Source organism: Corvus brachyrhynchos, unplaced genomic scaffold (assembly GCF_000691975.1).
Source record: "Corvus brachyrhynchos isolate BGI_N302 unplaced genomic scaffold, ASM69197v1 scaffold9, whole genome shotgun sequence".
Classification (NCBI taxonomy): Eukaryota; Metazoa; Chordata; class Aves; order Passeriformes; family Corvidae; genus Corvus; species Corvus brachyrhynchos.
In genome coordinates, this window is record NW_008240037.1 from 469533 (window position 1) to 482278 (window position 12746).

A 12746-nucleotide genomic window follows, 5' to 3' on the forward strand; every position below is an offset into this window, starting at 1 on the left:
CACAAAATAAGGCAATTTGTTCATTCAGCAGAGCTGGAATGAAACGGGGACAAAATTGTCTCAGCAGCGTCGTGGGGGGATCCTGGGCTGCCACTCCATCACTCCCGGGGCTGGGATATGCCAAGTAGGAGAGAATGGGAACCCTGCAAAGATCCTGTCTTGGTTGGGGCTTTGTAATTAAGATCTAGTGCTTCGCAGAGCTACTCCGCGTAGATGCAATTTGAAAGTCAAAAGTAGCTTAAACTGTGTTACCCAAGGTAAACAAATACAGAGTTAGCAGAGCGCATCTCCTGCGTGACTGTGGTGCTTCTTGATACTTAGTCCCCCTCGAGTGAACATGACTCTGTGCTGCCCATTATACACACCTTGGTGGGAGAAGAACAGGTTTTCCTACAAGTGCTTGATTTCAATGTGATGGTAATGATGAGCGGGAAAGACTCCACCACTAGAATAAGTAGTAAAGCAGGCATGTTTATTCCAGCGCTGGGACGCATGGGGGATACCTCCTCCAAAGTCATGCGTGCCGACAGCTGCATTCAGCTTGGTATAGATCGGGTTATGAGTTCCATATTCATTGAGTTTCCCAGTACGCCTATACATATTCATCGCCTAGCCTCGCTTCGTATTATAATGAGCCCAAAAGTCATTTGCATCCGTGTTGCGCTTGCGCAGTGTTGTCTGGTGGTCGTGGGCAGGGGTGTCCGAGATAAGAGTCTTCCTGAGATGAAGTAAAGGGTCTTCCTCATCCTGAACGTTTCACCTTTCCTCCCTGCGCATGCTCTTTATGCCCCTGGGCTAAGTCCAAACTTCAAGACTGGTTTGAGTTAGTTTTAGGTTAAAAACAGGATCTTCGTTCAAGATTCCTTCCCTTTATCAATAGTCTCGTATCTTCTCATCCTGCTTTGGTAGGCACAATAAGTGTTGGGCAAGTGGTATGCATTGCTTTTAACAAACCACTTCTTAGTAAATCATTTAATCTCTGCTTCCTCATCCCCCGATTCAGTAAGGTATCACCATGCGAGCTTGGCTGCCTCTGCGTGGTTTCCTGTACTCAGACCAGGGCATCGTTGTTCTGGTAGTACTTGAACATACCCTCTTCTTCTACCCAGACTTCCTTTTCTATCTGAGTTTGCTGAACTTTGCAACATGTGGCCCTTTTATGTATGCTTGATCTCCTGAGTAAGTCCAGAAAATCTTGTGGAAAGTAATATAAAATCCCCATCTATTTCACACGTTTTGTAGACCCATGATCTCAGTGTCTCACCATACGGATCATCTGTTTACTAAAACCACAGGTTTTAGTTGAGGACAATGGACGAGCAAAATGATGAAAAACTCGTCATTTAAATAAATTATCTCACAGTATGTATATACTGTGGAAAATACTCTGCATAGGTTGTGCCCCCATACCTTACTATAGCTGGTCTCCCAACAAGTTAGATTCTGCTGTTTATGTACGGATATCTCTCCTTTTGGATAAAATTTTAGGACTGATAGTTTCTTACGACATTTTGTAAGTTAAGGGAAAAAGATATATGAGAGTTGGAAGGTAGGAGAGGATTGACAGTAGTAAGGTTGTGTATTTTCTTTCAGAATAATTTTGATTGTTGAGCATTTCAGACTCCTAACTTCTACATCCCATTGTTTAAGAAAAAAATGAACATGTTTAAGAACTCTGATCCTCAGACAAGTATGTTATTGAGATCAAGTAGTATTCAGTTAACTGAATAAGTAGAAGTGCCAGTATGCTCCTTGTAGTATCCTTTGTCATCTACAACAAAACAGTAAAGCAAAAATGCATATAAGGTGTCATCCTTGTGAAGTCATGGATTGAATGTAATGCATGTTTTATGTTTAGCAAACATTGAAGAAATATAGTAAATATAGGGGAGCTCTCAAGTGTTTCACATATTCAGAAAAGATGAAGAAAGGGTCGTTTTTATCCTCCCTTAAACATACAGCTGGATTTCTGAGTCTTACAGCTCTTCTTTCAGAATGCTTAGGCATATTTGTTTTGGAAAGTAATACCAGTTTCAGGCTTTTATTAAGGAAGGAGGTTTCAGTTGTTGAGTCTTTAAACTGCTGAATGAGGAACAGGATGCGTGATGGATCAGATCTCAAAATATTGTGCTCAGAATACAGCATTGTTGAAGTTATTAATTGAGATTGATTTTTTTCTATAAAATACATACCCCTGTTGTGTCATTAGTTTTCTTGAATAATACTGCATTTACTATTCTAGTTAGCTTTATTTCTTTCTTAATTTTTCTTAACCATTTATGCTATATTCATAACTTAGGGCAATAAGTAGGTTAAAAATGTTCTGGTTTAAACTTGACAGAATTTACGTTTTGAAATATTGATCAGAAAGTCTAGAGACAGCTCCAGAGAACAGAATAATCCAAGATTTCCAATCCCTTCTGCCTTTTTCAGATGCTGCATTGACTTTTAGGTGTGTGAGAAATCACGGTGGCCCACAGCAACCAGAAGGTAAGCAGTAGAAGAAAACTTTCCACCACTTTCTGATGAGATTTTTCTCAGTTTCCAGGTTGATTAATGTACTTTGTCAATTCAAGTATTCTAATTCAAAAGGAGTGATGTTTAATACAATGTTGAGAAGTTGGTGCTCACAGTATCAAACTAAAGAAGGTATTGGTCGTGTTTTAAATATGAGAAATAATGATTTTTGTGTTTGTTCATTGGCATAAAAATACCACATTAGGAGATGGTGAAGAAAACAAGGATATTGAAGTTAAAATACAGGTTTCATGTGTGTCTTGATCTTCACTGATAGTTTTAAAAATTCATTGACTATGTATGGTGTAATTTTTAACTTAAAGAAAAATGGTTTTATTATAGCCTGCTATTTTGCAATAGATCAAAATGTGAAATGTTATTCAGTGTTACAAATGGATACAGTTAGAATCATATGGTGTGGTTCAGTGGCCAGCCTCCATTAAATCATTTGACCTAAAACTGATATGCACTGATAATACCTGATAACTGTTGTTTTAATCTTTGTTCCAGGAAAAAAAATCATTACTTCGATATGGCACCCATTTTAGATTGGAAGAAGCTCATGAAAATTGATCCAGATACTCTGCCTCGTCAAGAGGAACTAGCAGACAAGTTGCTGGATATCTTGTTCAAGGTGCTTGAGAAAAAGGGAACATGAGGATTTTGTTATACCTTCTTCACTAAACTGTCTCTGGTCCTTCACATACATGAAAGCTTTATTTTGTGGATTTCACTGATATTAGTGTAAAACCACTTTTGTCTCTTTCCTTAGGTTGATGGGAAAGACTTAAAAACTGAAATTCCAGAAAAACTGATACACCTTTTTAAAATTACTCAATCGCTTCTAAAGGTTTGTACTAATGCTTACTTTCTACAATTCTGCAGATGCTTTTTTTTTTTTGTTTAAATGGAAACATAGTTTTTCTTTTTTTCCTCTGTTCCTGAAAACACTGCTCACTCCTAAGGTAATTTATATGCTAAAAGTGTGCTTGCACCAGAGTACCTGCTTGTAGCTGTTGGAATTTAGTAGTGGAAAGTGAAGTGAATTGAACTAACATAGTTATATAGATGGAAAATGCAAACAAATTTCTCAAAGTAAGTGTGTCTTAAACATGAGGTCTATGGACAAATCTTTTAATTTCTTTTAGTAGTAAATATTTCTTCTTTGCTTACTATGCTTCTTTTCTCAGATGAAAACTCAAGAGATAGAACTGGCACTAGAAGAAGTTGAAAAAGCTGGGGAAGAGCAAGCCAAATGTGGTAAGCAAGCTTTTTTATGCTGTTCCTATATGCTGTTCCTTTTTTATGCTGTTCCTAACAAATTGACATTTGTTAAATGTGGATTTTAGGTTTTTGTTGTTCTTGTTTTGTGGCTTTTCTTGGATTTAGAGAACTGGACAAAATACCAACTTCTCTGAAGTTAATTGCTTCAATGAAGCCAAATATTTAAAGTCTAAGGTTTACCATTGTTGTTTTATGTGTTTTTTACCTTGTTTGGTAATTCACTGTATCTGTTCTGTTTTACCAGAAAATAATTTTAAAACAAAGCTGATGAAACTTCAGAATGAATTAGAGGTATGTTTTAAAATTTTGCTAGTGTATAGGGTGCTCTGCTGGAGTTTTTTAATTATTTGATTTTAGACTAGTATTTAATCTTGTAAAGTGATGAACTAGCCCTACATTCTAGCAAATGCTTTTTATTGTTTTTTGAATATGCACCAGTCTTGGGTGAATAATTATTTGACTTTTTTATACTTGAAAAATCCCATTTATTTTAGTCTTAGCATCTGCTTTGGTGTTTTTAGTTCTTTCTACTTTGAATATCTACTGTATTTATAATGTTATTATTATGCTTATAAGATGGCACAAAGATCTGCTGGTGGTCGTGATACTCGTTTTTTGCGTGATGAGATCCGCCAGCTGGAAAAACAATTGGAACAAAAAGAGAGACAGTTAACAGATATAGAAAAAGAATTGGAAAAGGAGAAGAAAGTGAATGAACAGGTAAGAAGGACTTGAGCTTGACATCTCTAGAAGCTGTTTTGTCAAATATTTTGAAAAGTTGAGGTTCTGAAAAAAGCCTCTGAAATTTAAAAAAAAAATGAAACCATTGATGGAACAGGATTGCTGTGCATTTGTTTTCTTTTTTCTGTTTCTGGAGTTCTTTGTGGTGTCAGTGATGCATATAAAGGTTTTCTATCTTGTAGCTTGCTCTTCGAGTTGAGGATGCCGAAAATGAGAACATCAGATTCAGGAGAGAGGTTAGCAAAAATTATTGCTGATTTACTGTATTTTTAATATTTGTTTATAGATGTATTATTGTCTTTCTGTATTTATAATTTTTGTTGTGATGTTTAATTTTGGAACATTTCCTGTTTAGTAGTGCAAAGTAAATATGTGGTACATCTGCTCCAATGAAACTTGGTTATTTGAGGTCAGCAATTCTTTACATTTCTATTTGCATAGTCCTACTGTGTATTAGTTTGGCCTGGATTTTGGGTTTTGAATTTTTAGTATTTTTCTTAAATATTATTGTCAAGTAGATTTGTTTAATTATTGTCCTGGGGTAAAACCTTGAGAATCATTTGTCAAAATGTCCCTCTACATGGGTGTGTGTATGTATGTATATGCACGCACAGGTATAAAGAAAGCTATTTTTTTTTGTCTCTATATTGATTAATATTTAGTCTTCCTAAAGCAAAACTTATTTCTAATATTTTTCATGCTTTGTTCTCTTGGTCTTGTTTTCTCCTTTTTAATATGAAGAAAAAACGCATAAAGAAAAAGGTGAGGCTTCTGAGACTTTTAAAACAGACTGTAGGAATTTGGATGGGTTTTGAGTGTCTTAGCTGTTTGTGTTAGCTTGTTAGAAATGCAATGACTTTGTCTTCAACTCTTAGAAATGGATTTAAGTTTGGATTGCTTTCTGTGCAGAATGAACAATTGCATCAGGATGTAGTTGACTATCAGAGGCAATTAGATTCTCAAAAAGAAACTATTCCATTACGAAGAGGAGAGGTTTCTGATTACACATCACAGTTGTCCAAAAGAAGCTCTGAGCTTGTCCAGTATTTGGATGAAATTCAGGTAAAAATCTATTCATTCTATTGAGTATATATTGGAGTTTTACTGACCGTAGTGTTTTTCATGACACCATGTCAATTTAGAGATAAAGTCACCTGGAGTAAGGGAATTCATAATATGGTATGGTTCTGTCATGCATATGGTCAGCATCTATGAATCTGGCAGAAGTAATGAAGTTATTAACTTAGTATTATGACATATTATGTCTTTTATTTGCTGTTTGGCTTCATTGATATTGGTAACCTAGAGGTGAAATATGTTATTCTGTGCTAATTTCATGTAAAACTTTCAAGTTCTTATTCAGATATTGAGATGGGCACTTTCTAAAAGCTGTTTTTTCTTTATTTTTGCAGAATTTGACTGAAGCTAATGAGAAGTTAGAGATTCAAAACCAAGAAATGAGGAAAAATCTTGAGGAATCAGTGCAAGAAATGGAGAAGATGACTGATGAATATAGCAAAATGAAACTAATTGTGCAGCAATCTGATATTATTATGGATGAATTAAGAAAAGAGAAAGATCGCTACAAATTTCAAGTAAGAGCTGACTCATTATTTAGTATAATTTTTTTTTAGGTTTCTACTCTGTTTTCATATTTTAGCTTAAGTTAAAACATTCTATCTATGCAGTAAAAAAAAAACTCTTTCAAAGTGGTGTGATCTTTGAATGTGGTACAGATTTTAAAATTTGACTGCAGATCACAAACTTTTTTTTTGTATAAAATGTTAGTCATGTACTGTACTCAAAAGTCATTCCCTTGCTGCTGTAATACGAATCTATTAAATGTTATGTACTCGATGTAGTGTGTTTGTACATAAATACTGGTTAAGCCCAAACCTTTTTGTAATGTGATGTTCATGCAAATGGCATGTCTAGGTTCAGGATCTTTCAGACCAACTGAAAGCAAAGAACGAGGAAGATGATCCACTCATGGCAGCTGTAAATGCAAAAGTTGAAGAATGGAAGGTATGTTTTAGTACTTTTAAAATCATTTTTAGAAATTACTTCAGGTGTTCTGATGGTATTTTATCTTCTTTTCAGAAAATCTTAGCTTCAAAAGATGATGAACTCCTAGAGTATCAGCAAATGTTGTTTAACTTGGAAGAGAAAATGAAAATGGTCCAACTTGATGTAGACAGAAACAGTATACTATCCCTTCAGCAGGTACAGTCCATGTGAGGCATTGCACACATAGAAATGACCATTCACTAAATATGCTCATGACCAAATATATATTTAGTCTTTCATAGTTTGCAAATACAAAATACTTAAGTTTGAGAATTATGAGACAGGTCGATTCATTCGACTGTAAAGTTAGCTTAATAGACAATGTACAAAGAAAACTTCTATGTAGGCATGTATGTATCTATGTATGACCTGAACTCTTGGTAGTTGGTTCTGTTACTTTCACGTTTATCTTTTCTAGCTATATATATTTCTAAGAAACACGTACTTAGTGTTTCTAAAATATAGCTTAGTTTCTGTGCACTAAATTTGTTAGTTAAGGAATAATCTTACCTAGTACTTAATTTTCTGTATTCATTTGTCTCATCTGATTAACTCTGTGGTTCATTGTATGATAGAGCTAGCTGAATTTGTGTATCTCTCATATTCACGTAAAATTACATAGTTCTTCATGAATTTGAATGTCTCCACTTTCTTAAAAAACATAACCCCCTCCCCGTCCCCCCAAAATAATGTGGTCCATTAGGAATCCTGAAATAGTCATTATGGAAAGCATACACTCTGATTCCAGGATGATTTTCTAGAGCCTTGCTGGAAGTTTTTTAAGTAAATGTGTATTGACATTTATGTAACATTTTGCGTTCTTGTAGACTGAGCAGTATGGTCAGATATATTTATGCAGTCTTCCAGACCTAGTGACAGATAGCTTCTCAAGAGAAAAAAACACTTAAATACAAATCAGCCTTAGGTATCAGAAGAGGAAAGCAGCTGAAAGTAACTTTGATAAGCAGTTGTTTGGTTTTATTTGAATAGATGGCTGTAGAGATTGCTTTTTTGGGGGGGTGAGGGGAGGGAGGGGGCATTACTAGCATGGCATTTTGAAATGTTTTGTGGAAATAAGCTGTATTTTAAGCAGACATTTAAAAACTAAATCAAGCTACTGCTCAGGTTTTTTACTCAAAATGGACTGAGCTTTCTATCCTTCAATGTATGTTTATATTCTGAAGAGTTGTATTTAAGTCTTTACAACTTTGCTAAGTTCTGTACTTTTAGATTCTGAATGTGGTTATATTTTTAAGAAAGCCTGAAAGTTGTTTTTCAGAACAGTGGTATAGAGTAAGAACCTTGAGGTTTTTATGTTTTTATTATTACATTTTATTATTATTTTACATTTTATTAGTATTATTCATGCTTGTAACTTTTTTAAAGCCTTTTTTATCTTTTACCACGTTTTTATTCATCACAGAAAAAGTGACATTAAGCTTTCTATGTTGTCTCTAAAGTTCATGTGCAAGTACAGAAATAGCATAGTATAAATAGAAGTCACTTCCACAGTCTGCGTGTACTTCGGAATGTATGTGGATGCAAAACAAGATGTGATACCAATTTTTAAAAGTTAGATGGCTTGCTGAAAGGCTGTCTGCAATTCAGGTGTCATGTAGGATGGATTGTTAATCCTTGCAATCTTGAACTTGTATTTCTCAGTTCCCAGTGGCAATTGTTTATGAGGAAGCTGCAAGAAACCTGTATCATCTGGAACTTTTCATCTAACATTGGCAAACTCTGAGAGTACTGTTACCATTTAAAATCATTATACTAAAATTCTGCTTTTTTTTCTGTTTGAGTGCTTTATTTTTACAATCTTATTTTTCCCACTTTGCATTTATATACCAAACTTCTAGATAATACCTGAACTCTCCGTTGTAAGTATAGTATATTTGATGTTCTGTAAATTGTTTTGTATTAGCTACATGTAATTTCTTCATTTACCATGTGGTGTTCTGTATTGGTAGGTTGCCTGTCAGTAAAGAAGGATCCTTTAATGGAATTTCTTTTTTTTTTTTTGTATGTGTAGGGCGTGCAAGAGCGAGATGCTCAGATAAGATTGCTTACTGAGCAAGTTGAACAGTATACCAAAGAAATGGAGAAAAATGCATTCGTTATTGAGAAATTAAAAGATGATCTCCAAAAAGATAAAGGTAACATGACTATTTTATATTCATGTCAAAATCAGGAAAATCAGAAACCACAAATTTACTGTGCATTCTTTATTTTTTAGAAATACAGGAAAAAATAATTGCAGTATTTGAGTAATTTTAGTCTCTAATCTATTTTCTTCATTTTCTTTTATTAAACATTCATGAAGAGTTTACATTTATCCAGATTACCTCAGTGGGTTTTATGGGTAATAAAATTATACCTGTTCTGTAAAAGTTAGAGCATAACATACCAGGTCTCAGCTCCATCAAGAATTGAAAAGGAGTAGTAGCACGCAATTCCAAATAAATTCTGATTTCCCTTCTGTGCCCTCACTTATGATAAATACTGTTTGAAGGAACTGTTGTGGGAAAGAAAACCCGACCTCTTATATGTAGTGTCTTTAATTTCCCAATTAAAAAGAGCAGGAAATGAATATGTCCTTTTTAATGTTTTCTGAAGTGTTTCTGTCTTGATTAATGGCAGATAGCAAGAATTCCTAGTTGAATTGTAAACACCAAGGTTTTTATTTCCAGGTCACTCCTCTCTTGCTCCACGGAATCAAATTGGGGATATGCAAGAAAAGTTAAAAATGCTGGAAGAGAGAACTTTGGAGGCTGAAAAATCAGCGGAATTGGCAGAAGCACATGCTAGAGAAAAGGACAAAGAACTTGTTGAGACTTTGAAAAGAATGAGAGACTATGAACTGGTAAACAGCTTTTCAGAGTGGAGAGGGTATTCATCATATTTTTAAGAGAGCATTTTGTCCTTCCATATTTATTTAATTGTTCTAATTAAAAATTAAATAAATGACTTTGATGGTATTCCCCTTCCTCTTCCCTCCCCTTTTGAACAGTAATTGAACACTCAGGATATGATTCTTCAAAGGATCATGTAGTTGGAGGACTCACTTTTGAAATATGCAGACTCCTCTGTATTCAAGGATAGATTTATAGGATCTGCTTTTTTGTTCAGTAACTTTTTTCACTAAGCATAGTGCAGAAGAGTGATAGAGGCTGAAAAACGTTTTTCTTGTCTGTGTAATGATGCAAGAAAGATTCATAATCTAGTAAGTCTTCTATTGGTTGTTTTGTTCTTACTTCCCATGTGGGGTTTTTACAGGGAATATATGGTTTGGAAGAAGCTGTTGCTGAAATCAAAGATTTAAGAAAGCAAGTCAAAATACGAGAACATGAGATCGAGACGTTAATTAAGGAAGTCAATAAACTTGAACTTAAAATAAATGACTTCCTTGATGAAAATGAAGAACTCAGAGAACGCTTAGGTATGCTGTATCCAGTACATGTTCAATTATTTGTTGGGTAAAAATTGAAATAGGATTTTATTATGGAAATTTTTTATAATACCAAGTCACTGGAAATAATTTGTTATATTCTGCTAATATTTCCAAGTAGTTTCAATTAGTTTGGAAAACTGCATGAATGAACTTGGCTTACAGATTCCTTTGACTGAAGAAAGTAGGAGAATAGGTTCTGTACTCTTGTTCGGTTTTGATTCCTCTTTGACCACACACTGCATAATAAAATTCCTAATACGGTATTTGGAAACCACAGCATCCTGAAGTTATAATGCTAGATGAAAAACACAGAGAAGACCTCAGCAGGCTTATTTTTAAATAGAAGAATTTAAATGTAAATAAGGCCACTTTATTGCACTTTGGGTTTTGAGTAACTGAGGTAAAATTAAGCTTCCTTCTTGTCTTAATACATGGAGTGTAAGATGTGTGTATATGTTATATAGATAGTTATATATTTTTATAGATAGTTGAAATATATTCAACTATCAACAAACTATTTTTTTAACTCTGTCTAGTTATGTTCTTACATAAATTACCTGCATTAACTAGCATTAATGTTCCTCCTTAATGAGTAACTGTGATATATTTTGTTTTAGGTCTTGAGCCAAAGACAATGATTGATTTAAATGAATTCAGAAACAGCAAAGCACTGAAGCAGCAGCAATATAGAGCTGAAAACCAGATCCTTTTGCAAGAGGTGAGTGATAAATGCTATTTTTGTGTAAGAGCTATATAATAAAAATATATTGAAACAAAATGGAATACTGATCTGTGAATAATAATATGCAGATTGAAAGACTGGAAGAGGAAAGAATTGAACTGAAAAAACACATTCGTAAGTTGGTTCAGGAGAAAGGAAGAAGAGTTGCGACAACAGGTAGGATGTTTTTATTCTAAACTGTCCTTTCAAAAACATTCTGTTTATACTTATAAACAGAACTTATTCTGTTTATACTTAAGTATAAATATTGTGTTTGTACTTAATGTAGCTATGTTATATTTACTCATTTGTTTAAATTAAAAGGCTAAGTAGATTGCATTGAATCTGTAGGAAGAGGTGAGTAGTTTTGGATTTCCTAGTCTTACAGCCCAGTATCTTTCTGAGTTGTGATGACTTGTAATGCATCACTGAGACTTCTGTCATTGCCTTGCAATGAGTGCAGGGTGATCTCCCCAAAATTTCCAGTAAATCTACTTAATTCATGTGTTTTGAAATTCTTAGAATTTTGATTCCGTGCTACCCAGGATAGCATAATGTGCTCAGATGGAAAGGTAGAAAACTAGAACTCAGATATAATAAATGGAATCTATTCTTTGGCTTGGAGACCAATTAAAATTTCATAATAATTTATTACTTGTACATCTACTTGCACCTTAGGATTGGATGCTGATAATATACAGATGACTGATAGCTTTACCGAAGAGAAGGGAAAGAATATGAAGAAGTTGGATTTCTTGAGCAGACATGACATTGCTGAAGTAAAAGCAAAGGTTGGTTCATAAAGCAAGTTTATGAACATTCCTTGTATTTCTCTTGCAAAAATTAAAAGCCCCTATTTTGTAAATATTTGTTAAAATATTTATCTAGGGGCTTTTATTAACTGCTTTTTAAAAAATCCCAGAATGAACAGTTTGTAATACTTTCTAGAAGAATAGTGAATATTCTGTATGTTTTGTAAATAACAGCCTAGCAGCTCATGTAATATAGAATGGAGAAACACACTTGCAGATAGAGTAGCACCAGTTGAAATTCTGAAATCAGAGAAGAATATAGCTGAAAACAGAAAGGCTGTGGGAAATCTACTTAGAAGATCTTCTGGCATACATGAGAATTCAGATCACTTGGAAAAAAGCAGAAGTACTTTTTCAGTTCATTTTGGTTCTGAACAAGTGATAAAGTGACAACTAGTTAAAACACAAGTGCAATTTTGAAGCTCTCAGTGTTTCAGAGCAACAACTTACACACCCTCTCAGACTCTGGTGTGTACCAGACCACTATTCCAGCTGCTGCATGACCCAAGAGTACATACTTCGCTATGGACAGTATTATATGGGATACACCTCATGTAATTATTCCAGTGAATCCATTGCTGTTCCTATTTAGGCAAGAAATCAGTACATGGACAGAGAAATTTTCATGAATGCATACTTCAGATTTGAAGAAGTCTGTGACTAAAATATTAAATTGCTAAAACTAGATTCTGTGTATTTTCTTGTCTAGGAGAAACTTTATGTTTTTTTCTTTAGAATGAGTATCTTGCAACTGAATTACGTGAGAGAGAGAGAGATTTGGAGAAGAACAGGACTGTAATGGCCAAATTTCAATCTAAATGTAAGTTGCAACCTGTTTTAAAACTAGGGAATATTATGAGCTACCTGCAGATAGTTAGATTATTCGGTTTTTCTGTTTCTATAATTCTGATCATAGATATCTGACTTGTAAAAAAAATCTTATGTTCATATTACTGTGTATATCTTTGCATGTGTGTGTAAATATACATATGTAGTGTTACTAAATCAGTGATAGTAGCTGAAACATAGTTTATTCACACTAAATACATTAAACTATTACGTCTCATGTTTTTCTTTCTTGATTCAGGCCTAGTAAGGGCTGTAAGTGTGGGAGTAATCCCAGTTGTAACAATTGTATAACTTGTGTAATCGT

At 34.2% G+C, this 12746-nt stretch overlaps 1 protein-coding gene across 6 annotated transcripts in view; it reads left to right on the top strand.

The window, feature by feature from the left end:
* The first annotated feature begins 2431 nt into the window (after window positions 1-2431).
* Window positions 2432-12746, top strand: part of CEP290 (centrosomal protein 290) — a 46528-nt gene continuing 36213 nt past the window's right edge. For 3 of the 6 annotated variants that reach the window (XM_017743917.1, XM_017743918.1, XM_017743921.1), the window contains exons 1-19: window positions 2432-2490; window positions 3028-3151; window positions 3290-3367; window positions 3708-3777; window positions 4046-4092; window positions 4378-4521; window positions 4725-4778; window positions 5284-5304; window positions 5452-5604; window positions 5955-6137; window positions 6478-6567; window positions 6643-6765; window positions 8642-8765; window positions 9300-9472; window positions 9886-10048; window positions 10678-10778; window positions 10871-10958; window positions 11460-11572; window positions 12329-12413. In XM_017743917.1, coding sequence (XP_017599406.1) covers window positions 3050-3151; window positions 3290-3367; window positions 3708-3777; window positions 4046-4092; window positions 4378-4521; window positions 4725-4778; window positions 5284-5304; window positions 5452-5604; window positions 5955-6137; window positions 6478-6567; window positions 6643-6765; window positions 8642-8765; window positions 9300-9472; window positions 9886-10048; window positions 10678-10778; window positions 10871-10958; window positions 11460-11572; window positions 12329-12413 — 1912 coding nt within the window. In that variant the 5' untranslated portion in view covers window positions 2432-2490; window positions 3028-3049. Of the gene's footprint in view, window positions 2491-3027; window positions 3152-3289; window positions 3368-3707; window positions 3778-4045; window positions 4093-4377; window positions 4522-4724; window positions 4779-5283; window positions 5305-5451; window positions 5605-5954; window positions 6138-6477; window positions 6568-6642; window positions 6766-8641; window positions 8766-9299; window positions 9473-9885; window positions 10049-10677; window positions 10779-10870; window positions 10959-11459; window positions 11573-12302; window positions 12414-12746 lie in introns of those variants that run through there. The other 3 variants (XM_017743919.1, XM_008641111.2, XM_017743922.1) reach the window with 2 other exon arrangements.